This window comes from Styela clava, chromosome 1 (assembly GCF_964204865.1).
Source record: "Styela clava chromosome 1, kaStyClav1.hap1.2, whole genome shotgun sequence".
NCBI lineage: Eukaryota > Metazoa > Chordata > Ascidiacea > Stolidobranchia > Styelidae > Styela > Styela clava.
Genome location: NC_135250.1, coordinates 11261854 through 11274368, shown reverse-complemented (window position 1 = coordinate 11274368; position 12515 = coordinate 11261854). Strand labels below are relative to the sequence as shown.

The window sequence follows — 12515 nt, the reverse complement described above, 5'->3', positions numbered from 1 at the left end:
GCCTGAATATCTTTCTGCTTTATTTCAAGGATGACACAATAAAAACCAGAGCCATCATTGATACAACCAATTGTTCTACCACATTGACAATGCATGATGTAGGAAGATGCGATTCTGGATCTTATTCTGCAGTCATTGAAAACAGCGAAGGCACTGTTGACTTGTCATTCCAAGTAAAGGTAGGCTATAGTTTTTCTCTATTGTTTTTTTTCTACATATACAGTGTTTAACTTGTATAAATAATCAACTATTTTGTTGCAGGTATTGTCTACACCAGGACCAGTATGCAACTTCAATATCAAAGGTGTGACGAACACATCAGTTACTTTAGATTGGGAAGTTCCAGAAAATAATGGAAGTGCCACCATCACAAGTTATGTCATTGAAAAAAGGGAAATTTCTAGAAAAGCATTCACCACTGTTACTGACAATTGTACTGGAACCTTGTACCAAGTTGTTGGTTTGAATGAAGGAGACAGCTACTTATTCAGGTATAAATATATCAGATTCATAGTATTTACTAATGTCTGACGATTTAAACCTTAATTCTAATGATATTTTCTTCTTTGTAATCACCTCCATAAAATTGATGTTTGCTTGCCCAATGACCAATTATCACTCATACAATATTGTGGACTGTGAATAGTCGTCAAATTGTTCCAGGAAGCAAAAATTATTCCAGACACCATAGATTTTAATTTTTTCTTTCAGGGTTTTGGCTGAAAACTCCCAAGGTCTGGGTGTCGCAGTGGAAACCAAAGTTCCAGTATTGCTGTCAACCAAGCCTTCTGCACCAACTCTAATCAAACTGATTGATTCAACAAAATCTTCAGTTTCCCTAGCTTGGACAAAACCAGAAAACAATGGTGGAAGTGATATCACAGGGTAAGTTGAATTGAGTTTCTTTTCATGGTTTTCTTGGAATGGTCATTCAAATTGATGGCTTAAATTATTCAATTTTGTTACAGGTATGTGGTGGAAATGGTGATGGCTGGGTTTGACAATTGGCAACAATGTAAAGGCGTTGATTCTACAACTGCTGTGATCAAAGGATTGGAGGAAGGTCGCCAATACCAGTTTAGAGTGAAGGCAAAGAATGACAAAGGAATGAGTGAACCAATTCAACTACCAAAGCCGGTTATTGCCAAGGAATTGGTAGAAGGCGCAGATATTGATGCCCGTGATCTTCCAACTGGTGGTATTAATAAGAAAGCTGGAAGCTCGTTAACTTTTGCATTACCAATAAGTGGCAAGCCAATACCTGAAGTGACATGGAAGCTGAATGGTGTTGTTTTACGCCAAACCTCTCGCGTTTCAACCACTACAAACCTTTTCCAAACGTGCATAACCATTAAAGAATGTTGTTTATTGGATGCGGGTATCTATGACATAACAGCAAGTAACACAGTTGGTGTAAAGAGTGTTCAAATTAAAGTCAATGTTTACGACAAACCTTGCGAGGTGGCAGATTTAAAAATTGAAGCTGTTACAGAAAATTCTGTCACATTGTGCTGGTCACCACCTGCAAAAGATAGTGGATGTCAAATTACCAACTACCCAATACAATTCAGAGAAGTTGGCTCAGAAAAATGGATTGATTGTGCAGCTGCAGTTAGACCAAAAATAAAGGTATGTCTATAAAAATTTACAAACCTGAATAATTTTCTAACTAATAATAAAAAACTCATAAAATTTGTTTTTATATAGATTTCAAAGCTTACTCTTGGAAAAGACTACCAATTTCGTGTAGCTGCAGAAAATAGATTGGGATGTGGACCTTATGTTATGTCTGATAAAGTCATTGTGAAATATCCATTTGGGAAACCTGGTGCACCTGGAATCCCAAGGGTATGTACAAGTAGATTAGTCTTGAAATAGATTTATGTCTTCAGAACTACAGTGATATGTTATTTTTTTTCACAGGCCACTGAAGTGGCATGTGATCGTATATGTCTAATGTGGCATGAACCCACTCATGATGGAGGCAGTCCAATAATAGCATACCATGTAGAAACCAAGGAAAGAAACAGCCTTCTTTGGTCAAAGTCGAACAGAATGGACATCAAAGAAAAGAAATATAAAGTTACTGGACTAGAGGTAGTATAAACTGAAAATTTCGTTAGTGCAAAGCATGTATATAAATTACAGGTAAGTACTTATTTTAAGTCTTGTTTTATTATTACAGAGTGGACATGAATATGAATTCAGAGTGATTGCAGAAAATGCAGCTGGCCGGGGCAAACCCAGTCAAGCAAGCGATCCTGTTATAGCCATTGATCAGGTCACACCTCCATTAGATCTGGAAGTAACTGCTATTACTGATTCATCAGTCAGCCTTTCATGGTGTAAACCTGAAAATGATGGTGGTGCTAGGATCACCAACTATTTTGTAGAATGTTTGAAATCTGATCAAGAAAGATGGCTTCGATGTAACTTCAGTAATATTTCACAATGTTACTACACCGTTACTGGCTTGGTTGAGAATGGCATATACGAGTTCCGTGTTTCTGCTAGAAACTCTGCTGGATCAACTTCTGAAACGAGTGAAGCAACAGATCCAGTAACATGCCAAAATTCATTCATGCCTCCCAGACTTGAACTGAATGGAAATTTGAAAGACACTATATTTGCCAAACCTGGTGATGATGTAAAAATTTCTGCAGCAATTTTTGGAAAACCTTTGCCTTCAGTAAAATGGTCCCATGATAATGTTTTAGTTGAGAGTAATACCAAGATTTCTGTTGTCAACACTTATCTAGATTCTTGTTTGCTCATTCCAAATGCTAATCGTGATGACAGTGGGAAATACAGACTGGATTTGACAAACTGCGCTGGATCTAGGTTGGTATTTTGTGGAACGATAATGTAAGTGCCAAATATAAACCTAATACTGCATGATGATATTATCTATTTACAGATCTGTGAATATTACGCTAATCGTACAAGATCGTCCAGGCCCTGTCGGACCAATTGAAATTAAAAACCTGTCTGCAAATCTTTGTACCCTATCATGGACAGCTCCATTGAACCATGGTGGGGCAACAATTTCTCACTATCTTATTGAGAAACGAGATACTTCCCGTCTGTCTTGGAGTTTTGTTGCATCAGATATAAAAACTACCTCTTACATCGTAAGTTTTATTTTTGCAAAGCTATATCTAGAAGCTTTCTAGACTGTTCCTTTCATCATTTCTTGTTTTTTATTTAGGTAAAGAGGCTTCTTGAAGGCACTGAATACAAGTTCAGAGTAATGGCTGTTAGCAAATTAGGTGCAGGGGTTCCAACTGAATCATCTATGGTTGTTGCTAAAAACTCTTTCCGTGTTGCTAGTGCCCCTCAGAATGTGAAGGTGAGCTCAAGTTACAATCTTTTCAAATTTGTTTTAGTTTCCTGTAATAGAATTTCCTAAAAATGAATCTTGTATTTTAGGTTACAAGTACAACACAGAACAGTGCGGTTTTAACCTGGATGAAACCAACAACGGACGGTGGTAGTGAAATTATTGGTTATTTCATTGAATGCAAAGATAAACTGTCAAAACGATGGAGGACTGCGGTTAAAGGGTAAGTGCTTATTGATAAAACAATTCTTGACAATTTTTTGAATAAGCGATACAAAAAGATTATGTGTATTTTTAGATTAATAAAAGACCTGCATTGCAAAGTATCAAGTCTCAAGGAACAACATGAGTACGAGTTTAGAGTTACTGCTGAAAATCTAGCTGGTTTAAGTGAACCATCAGAACCTACTGCCCCTACTATGTGCCTGGACCCTATCGATGTTCCAGATGCTCCTGGTATTCCAAGAGTTTGTGATACTACAGCTACCTCTATATCATTATCTTGGACTCCACCAGAAGAAGATGGCGGCTCTCAAATACTGGGATATCATGTTGAAATGATTGTTGATGGTATTGATGATGAAGAATGGGTGCAATGCACACCTGACTCCGGAGTGAAAACTTGTAGTTGTACAATTGCTGATTTAGAGGTAAAAAGGGTATAGAAAAAATGTTTTAAAATTACTCTTAATAATTTGGAGATAAAATACAATCCTTGCTTGCTGTTTTAGGTTGGAAAGCAATACAAGTTTCAAGTTTGTGCTTTCAATATTGCTGGACTTGGTGAATATGCTGAAATGCCAATTTCAGTTGAAGCAATTGACAGACTAGAAGCTCCTGAGATATTAGAGGAAGTGAGAACAATGACAGTGAAAGCAGGAAACCCTGTCAGGTATGATGTCAGCTACCTGAGAACGTAATATTCAAACTAAAGCAATGTAACTAAATAACTGTTTTGCAGAATCTTCATTCCAATTAGAGGCAGACCAAATCCTTCTGCATCTTGGACCAAGGATGATGAGGATTGTACTGATAGATTTGAAGTTGACACAACATATTTCAGGGCTATGCTTTGTGTCCCAGATTCTACAAGAGATGATACTGGAAAATACACTCTCACTCTTGAAAATAGCTCTGGATCTGTCTGTACAAATTGCTTTGTCAGAGTGCTAGATACACCAGGACCCTGTCAAAATCTAGAGGTATCTATCATTGCACAAGCATGTAATGATTTGTTATTTTGAGCATGTATTGATTGCCGTAATAAATTTTATCCTAGGTCAAAGATGTTTGTAAAGATTCTGCATTCCTCACTTGGGATGCTCCAGCAAATGATGGTGGATGCCACATTAGTAACTATGTAATTGAGAAAAGAGAAACTGATCGCACAACTTGGTCGACGGTCACTCCAGCATGTCAAAAGACATACATCAAGATAGCACTGAATGCTGGAAAAAGTTACTTATTCAAGTGGGTGTATTGGAGTGATGTCACTCCTTATTTTCATCAAGCTGAATATTGCTTTACTAAGGGTGTCGAAAATATAAATAAAAAAGTCCGCATTTTTATTTGATCAGTTTCATTATAATTTCTTAAATAGGGTATATGCAGAAAATGAGCAAGGCGTCGGAACCTCAGTTGAGACCCAGAGACCAATTAAAGCATCTGAATCACCAAACCCACCTTCTAAGCTAGACGTAGTCGATGTCACACGTTCTTCTGTAAGTTTGCAGTGGTCTAGACCAGACCAAGATGGAGGATCACCAATCAATGGTTACATTTTGGAGGTATATTTCATTCTATTCTAATTATTTGAAACGAAATCAAACTAGCTGGCACTAAGTATTTATTTTTGATTTTCTAGTGTCTCGATAGAGAGCAAGACAAATGGGTTAAGAAGGGAACTTTTAAAGACACCAAAACAGTTCTGAAAAATCTGAAGGAAAATCAAGAATACTCATTCAGAGTAATGGCTCTTAATGATGTTGGAATATCTGATCCAAGAGAAACTACCACACTGGTTGTGGTTCGGGATACCTTCATTGCTCCTTCATTGAACACTAACGCTATTGCTTGTGGAGTTATTTATGTTAAAGCTGGATCAACAATGACCATAGAGGTATTTTTTATTACAATTGAATTCTATGTGTTCTTATCGAAAGATCGAGTTAAAAAATTTCGAATGATTTATTTCACAGGTTCCTTATGCTGGTAAGCCATTGCCTACAATTGGATGGAAACGTAATGGTGATTCTCTTCAAACTTCTAATAATATTATCATGGAGGATAAACCTGGAGTGGCTCGTCTAAAAATATTGGACACAACACAGGTAAGTAAACAATTCAGTCACTAAATTAAGTCTACGAATTTGATATCAGATTTTTTGACTGGTATTTGCAACTCTTCCTAGGCTGATGCTGGAGAATATGAAATCATAGCCGAAAATTCATCTGGAGTTAGAACCACAAGCATCAAAGCTATTGTATTGGAGAAACCTGGCGCTATTCAAGACTTGTCGGTAACAGAAGTAACAAACAAATCTGTTGTGTTGACCTGGAACTCCCCGATGATGAATGGAGGATCTGCAATTCGGTATGTTTTGAAATTGTGAGTGGGAGTATTAGGTATGATTAAAATAACAAACTTAAACTTGATTCAGATCTTACATTGTTGATTGTCGGACTTCTGAGGAGCCACAGTGGAAGGAGCTGTCACGCACAATAGTAAGAACAATATACAAGTGCACAGATCTTACTAGAAGCAAAGAGTATAATTTCAGAGTGCGTGCCGTTAACAGATTTGGCATTGGGCCTGCTGTGATAACATCAACAGTTATACCGAAACTTAGTTTCAAGGTATGTTTGTATGAAAAAACATGACATTGAGTGCTTTAATTTGTCACTATGTTTAAACATGTTTTCTATATTTTTAGGTACCGGTAGCGCCAGGAAACATTTCAGTAAAAGTTCTTTCCAAAGACTCTGTTCTTGTGAAATGGCAAGAACCAGTTGGTGACGGTGGCAGTGCAATAACAAGCTACCATGTTGAATGTAAAGAACGAGATAGCAAGGAATGGAAACGACTGAACCGAACAACACTAAAAAGTTTACTGTATAAAGCTGTTGGTCTCAAAGACGGTGTTGAATATGAATTCAGATTATTTGCTGAAAATATTGCCGGCTTCAGCAAACCAAGCAGGGTCTTTGATGGAGTGTTCACAAGAGATCCTGTTGATGCTCCCGATAATGTTGAAGTTGTAGATCTGAGGTAACATTTTGATGTTGATTTTTTTTTAATTATGGAAAATTTTATATATTTATAGTACGTCTATTGCTATTCATAATATTGCTGCTGATATTTTGACCAAATTGTTATACTTTATGATATTAAAACAGTTATCAATTATATTTGGAGGACCACAAAATCAGTACAAATGTTAGTAATTTTCAACGTTATGATAAAAACTTTAGTTGTTCTACATGCACCATTCGGTGGGATAAACCGGAGTATGATGGCGGACAGCGAATAGTTGGATACATAGTAGAGAAACGAGATGTTCCATTAGGAAGATGGACAAAAGCTAGTTTCAACCTAATACCTGATAAAGAATTCACAATTACTGGTGGGTGGTACTTTAATAATTAGAATTTTTATATCTATACACTACTACTTCGCATTATGATCTAAATTTATTGCAGGATTAAATACTGGAGATGAATATGAATTTAGAGTGATTGCTAAAAATGCGGCTGGTGTATTTAGTGAACCATCTGAAAGCACAGGAGATATCAAATGTGAAGATGATATGCGTAAGTTGATAATAAAATTTAAAGATGCCAATATTGTTCATTACCAGCATAAAAGTATTCTGAAATATTTGTACCTTTCCAGGTCCACCTCATCTCAACATAGATCCTCACCTTCGACAATGCCTGAAAGTGTCTGCTGGTTCCACAGTACGTCTTCACGTTGAAGTTCATGGGAAACCCTTGCCAGTTGTGACATGGTCTAAAGAAAGTCAAAATATTCAGCAAAGTCTACACTATTTGCTTGATAACTCTTCTGACGATCATAGCAGTTTACTTATTAAGGATTGCTCAAGAGCAGATACTGGTGTCTATGATGTTTTTGCAAAGAATGACTGTGGCGAGCGAACAGCACAAATCAGACTGCTAGTGTTAGGTTCGTCTTGTATCATTGGTATATATTAATTGACTTTTTTACCTGTATAAACTAAGACTAACACCTTAAGTTTATTTAGACAAATCTGGACCTCCAATTGGACCGATCTTGTTTACTGATGTGACTGATTCTACAGTGACATGTTCATGGGATCCACCAATCGAGACTGGTGGTTCCAGTGTCACACATTACATCATTTCAAAGCGAGAAACATCTAGAATTGCTTGGTCTGTAGTTGCTGATAACGTGGATTCTTGCTCCTACACTGTTAAGCATCTTATGAAGAATAACGAATATCAGTTCCGCATACAACCTGTCAATAACTGTGGAGTCGGAGAGGCATTAGTATCTGAACCTGTTGAAATAAAGAGCAGCGTTGGTGAGTTTATATGCTTAGCATGAAACTTCTTCAAAAACACCCAAAAAAACGTGTTTCAACATTTATGACTTATATATTGCAAAATGGCTGATTTTTTTATGCTATTCATTTAACAGTTGAACCTGGTGCGCCCAGTGAACCAGAAGTTAAAAATGTAACAGATACAACATGTACTGTGACTTGGTGTCAACCAGAATTTACTGGTTGGGCAGAGGTCGAAGGTTACATTTTGGAAAAGAAAGAACGTAAAGGAACAAGATGGATCAAGTGCAGCAAAAATCTTATTAAAGAACAGAGGTATTACCTTAATTCAAGATGTGAACATTTTTTCTATCTCGTATTTGTGTCTGGTTGCATTAGTAATGTTCAAATTCTTTCTGTAGGTTCAATCTTGAGTGCTTGGTAACTGGAAAGGAATATGAATTCAGAGTGGCCGCACAGAACATTTCTGGTCTTGGACCATTCAGCAAATCAAGTAGCCCTGTTGTAATAATGGATCCTACAGGTAAAAATTCAGTATGAGTTGTTTAAAATTCATTAAAAAGAAATTCATGATGTTAGTAAAACGGGTATTGTGAAGTTGTACGTGTTTGCTTTTTACAAAATTTTGAAATTTGAATGATGCTTATTTCATAATGATAATTTTTTTAATATTTTTTCTGTTATATCTTGATGTTTCATGCAGATGTTCCTGAAGCTCCTGAAAATCTATGGGTAAAAGACACAACTAAAGATTCCATCACTCTTGCATGGTGCAAACCAGAATATGATGGTGGTGCTGATGTAACTGGTTATTTAATTGAAAGTAAGGTCATGGACAAAACTGAATATGAGCAGCTGTCTGAGGAAACTAGTGAAGAAGAATCTGATGATACAGTTGCTGAAAAGGCAGTCTGGTCGTTTGTTGCATCTAATGTTCCCAGGGCATTGTACAATGTCGAAAAATTGTTATCTGAACAGTATTACACTTTCAGAGTTTCAGCAATTAACAAAAATGGTGTTGGCGACCCAGTTACTTTAAAAGGTAATTAAAGGAGGATTACAAAATTCGAAAAAAGGTTTTTTTCCGGCTGTAGGTTTGTTCTTATTTTTATCATATTTTAACAGGTGGAGTGAAACCAGAAGATCAGTTGTATCCACCAGAATTTGATTTGGACGCATCTCTGCGAAAAACTGTAATTGTGAAAGCAGGAAAAATGGTCAAATTTGATATTCCAGTCAGAGGTCGACCTATTCCTAAAATGGTTTGGACAAGAGGTAAGTAGTTTTGTTATGCCATTCAACTCAGAATAGACTAGATTCCTCATCTAATGTTGAAAAAAAATCGTTTTAGAACATGTCGACAATGATGAGCAACAACGATTCAAAGTACAAAATACAGGTTGCATGACTTCATTGGTTATTCAAGATTGCTGTCGAGATGATTCTGGAAAATATCTTCTCGAATTGAAAAATAACAGTGGATCTGTGAACACTTTCATCAATCTAAAAATACTTGGTAAGTTATGGTTATATTTTTCATAAGGTTTTATTTATTTGTGTATTAGCAAATCACGAACATTGCTCCTTTCGTTTCCTAGATACTCCTGGGCAGCCTGGAGAAATTTCCATCAAAGAAGTAAAACAACAATATGCTCAGATATCTTGGCTAGTTCCAGAAGTTGATGGTGGCTCAGAAGTATTCAGCTACACTATTGAAAAACGAGAAACGTCACAGAGGGCATGGGCACCTGTTGCCTGCGATTGTAGGAAAACAACATTAAAGGTACATTTTTTGTGGTTGTATATTTAGTTATACATGGTATGAATTGTATGTACGGTAATGTCAGAAGCTTTCTTTAGACAAGCGAAATAAAATTTAGTAATGAATGGAATTTGTAATTTAGATTGGTAATTTGAAGACTGGAGCCAGCTATATTTTCAGAGTAATGGCTGAAAATGCCCAAGGTCTTGGATTGCCTGTGACATCTTGTGTTGTAGTTGCTGCAGGTACGTTTTATGAAATACATTTTAATTATAAATTATAGTTCAATTTCGAAATCAAATATCACATCGTATTGTTTTACAGAAACACCAAGCACAGTAAAAGATTTGAAGATTCTTGATATGTCAAATACCAGTGCTACTATCGGATGGCTCAAACCAGAAACTGATGGTGGAAGTGGTATTTCAACATACCATATCAAATACGCATTAAAGGATTCTGATAAATATACCCAACTTACAAGCAGTCAGCCCAAAGTTTGCATTGGGAAATTGAAGACTGGAACAAGATATGAGTTCCATGTTGCAGCAGAGAATGAAGCTGGTATTAGTGAATGGGAAATTATGGGACCTGTTGCAATACGCGAGGTAACAATTGCACCGGAAGCAGATCTCACTTCTCTTAGAGGAGATATTATTAATGCACGAGAGGGGGATGAGATTCAGCTTGATATACCATTCTATGGAAAACCAAGTCCTGTAATCTCATGGGCGAAGAACAGAATTCCTATCAAAAGTGAGTAATATTTTAACATAGACTGCTTAGGTTATTACTGACGCTCTTGTTTTTTAAATCTTTTGCATTTACGTTCATACAGAAAGCGAAAAGTTGATGTATGAAAGGACAAAAGATGTTGCTATGCTTGTGATAAAGGACTTGACTTGCTCAGATTCTGGCCAGTACTTCTTAACAATGGAAAACTCTGCTGGACGAAAGGAAGTTTGTATCACTGTCAATGTGTTTGGTGAGTGGCTTTTAATGATTGCTCATAATTTATTCATCAATAAATAATGTGATAATTTTTTATCCTATTTTATTTTTCTACTAAGGTGTACCAAAGAAGATCAAAGGCGTTATTGAATTTGTTGATATCACTGCTGATAGCACTGTTTTGAAATGGTCTCCACCTGAAGATGATGGCGGGTCAGAAGTCACCAACTATGTTATTGAAAAGAAAGTAACTGGCAATGATAAATGGACATCCGTTAGTGCCAACTGTGTTGGGGAGGCAATTACTGCATCAAAACTTGTCACAAAGAGTGAATACATTTTCCGTGTCGCAGCTGAAAATAAATATGGCCTTGGAGAATTTACGCTGTCGGATCGGGTGGTTGCAAGACATCCATTCAGGTTTGTAAACTAATAATCTTATATTACCTAGTTAACTTAGTCGATTTTCTAACAATTGTTCATTTTGCAGAGTTCCCAGCCTACCTCCACAACCTGAAGTAATTGAAGCTTCTGCATCTTCTATGACTATTGTATGGGGTAAATGTCACACAGATGGAGGATCAAAAATACTCGGTTATCACATTGAGCGCAAAGAAAGAGATGCATTTTTATGGACCAGAATGACCAGTTCGCTAACACAAGAACAAGAGTTTGAGGCATCTAATCTAACAGAGGTTTGAAATGAACATGGTGTTGGGCTTGCAATAAATATTTATCTATATATAGTTCATATTTAATGTATTTTTTTCAATATTTATTACTTCGCAGGGTTTAGAATACCAATATCGGGTTATCGCATGCAATAAAGCTGGATTCAGTAAACCAAGTGATCCTAGTAACTTCACAATAGCACAGAATCCAGTCGGCTCTCCTGGTTGTCCAACATGTACTGATACCACCAGAGATTCCATAACATTATCTTGGACACCACCTACCTATGATGGTGGTTCTGAGATTGCTGGTTACATACTGGAGAAGCGTAATGGTATGTATAAAAATTATAAAATTTATGATGCCTTGCAATATTCTTGTATTACACAATCCTTACCTTGTCCAGGTGAAAATGGTCGATGGTTGAAATGCAACTACAAAGCCATCCAAGAATGCAGCATCACTGTATCTGCTCTAAGTTCTGGAGAATCTTACCAGTTCAGAGTTATGGCAAGGAACATGTGTGGAACTGTTAGTAAACCTTCAAAAACGAGTGCGGAAATAGTATGCAGGGATGACTACAGTAAGTTATTGTGGAATGATAGAAAATCGTGTAATTTTTTGCTGATATTTCTCTATAACGTCTATTCATGACTAGCTGAGGCATAATATTAAGCTCAATAAGGATTAAACTCCTTTTTACACAGAACCGCCTACTGTAATGTTGGACACTGACATATTGGATGGTGTTACTATCAAATCTGGAACAGTCCTAAAACTGAAAGCTGTGGTCACTGGTAAACCAAGTCCCAAAATAACATGGAATCACAATGGCAGAGAGTTAGTGCCAAATGCACAGGTGATTATTGAATGTCACTTATTAATGTTATTTGCATTGAATATAATTATGTAATTTTGGCTGTTATGATTTAGGTGGATATTATAAATGAAAAGACAAATACTACATTGATAGTAAAGAATACTGAGCGAATGAACAGTGGCAAATATGAAGTTTGTGTGAGGAATGCTTGTTCATCTGCTTCCATGGACTGTGCTGTTGAAATACTTGACAAACCATCTTGTCCAGTTGGGCCAGTTGATTTCAGTGCTGTTGATAATACCTCTGTCACATTGTCATGGAAACGATCTGAGGATGATGGGGGTGCAAATGTTGAGAATTATATCATAGAAAAAAGAGAAACTTCAAGATTAAGCTGGTCATTTGTAAGTATAATTTTATTGCAAT

At 36.5% G+C, this 12515-nt stretch overlaps 1 protein-coding gene across 1 annotated transcript in view; it reads left to right on the top strand.

The window, feature by feature from the left end:
* Positions 1–12515, top strand: part of LOC120340877 (titin-like) — a 99494-nt gene that overhangs the window by 66807 nt on the left and 20172 nt on the right. The window contains exons 211-249 of the mRNA XM_078115256.1: positions 30–179; positions 262–491; positions 712–885; positions 969–1629; positions 1708–1848; positions 1924–2097; positions 2186–2841; positions 2918–3131; positions 3209–3349; positions 3430–3563; positions 3639–3990; positions 4072–4232; positions 4302–4542; positions 4620–4810; positions 4941–5127; positions 5205–5459; positions 5539–5670; positions 5752–5933; positions 6001–6196; positions 6274–6608; positions 6812–6963; positions 7040–7150; positions 7233–7523; positions 7603–7902; positions 8019–8199; positions 8286–8407; positions 8588–8926; positions 9010–9159; positions 9236–9400; positions 9483–9667; positions 9789–9891; positions 9971–10402; positions 10485–10631; positions 10717–11017; positions 11088–11292; positions 11387–11603; positions 11676–11852; positions 11977–12128; positions 12203–12493. Of these exons, the coding sequence (XP_077971382.1) occupies positions 30–179; positions 262–491; positions 712–885; positions 969–1629; positions 1708–1848; positions 1924–2097; positions 2186–2841; positions 2918–3131; positions 3209–3349; positions 3430–3563; positions 3639–3990; positions 4072–4232; positions 4302–4542; positions 4620–4810; positions 4941–5127; positions 5205–5459; positions 5539–5670; positions 5752–5933; positions 6001–6196; positions 6274–6608; positions 6812–6963; positions 7040–7150; positions 7233–7523; positions 7603–7902; positions 8019–8199; positions 8286–8407; positions 8588–8926; positions 9010–9159; positions 9236–9400; positions 9483–9667; positions 9789–9891; positions 9971–10402; positions 10485–10631; positions 10717–11017; positions 11088–11292; positions 11387–11603; positions 11676–11852; positions 11977–12128; positions 12203–12493 (8928 nt within the window). The remainder of the gene's footprint in view (positions 1–29; positions 180–261; positions 492–711; positions 886–968; positions 1630–1707; positions 1849–1923; positions 2098–2185; positions 2842–2917; positions 3132–3208; positions 3350–3429; positions 3564–3638; positions 3991–4071; positions 4233–4301; positions 4543–4619; positions 4811–4940; positions 5128–5204; positions 5460–5538; positions 5671–5751; positions 5934–6000; positions 6197–6273; positions 6609–6811; positions 6964–7039; positions 7151–7232; positions 7524–7602; positions 7903–8018; positions 8200–8285; positions 8408–8587; positions 8927–9009; positions 9160–9235; positions 9401–9482; positions 9668–9788; positions 9892–9970; positions 10403–10484; positions 10632–10716; positions 11018–11087; positions 11293–11386; positions 11604–11675; positions 11853–11976; positions 12129–12202; positions 12494–12515) is intronic.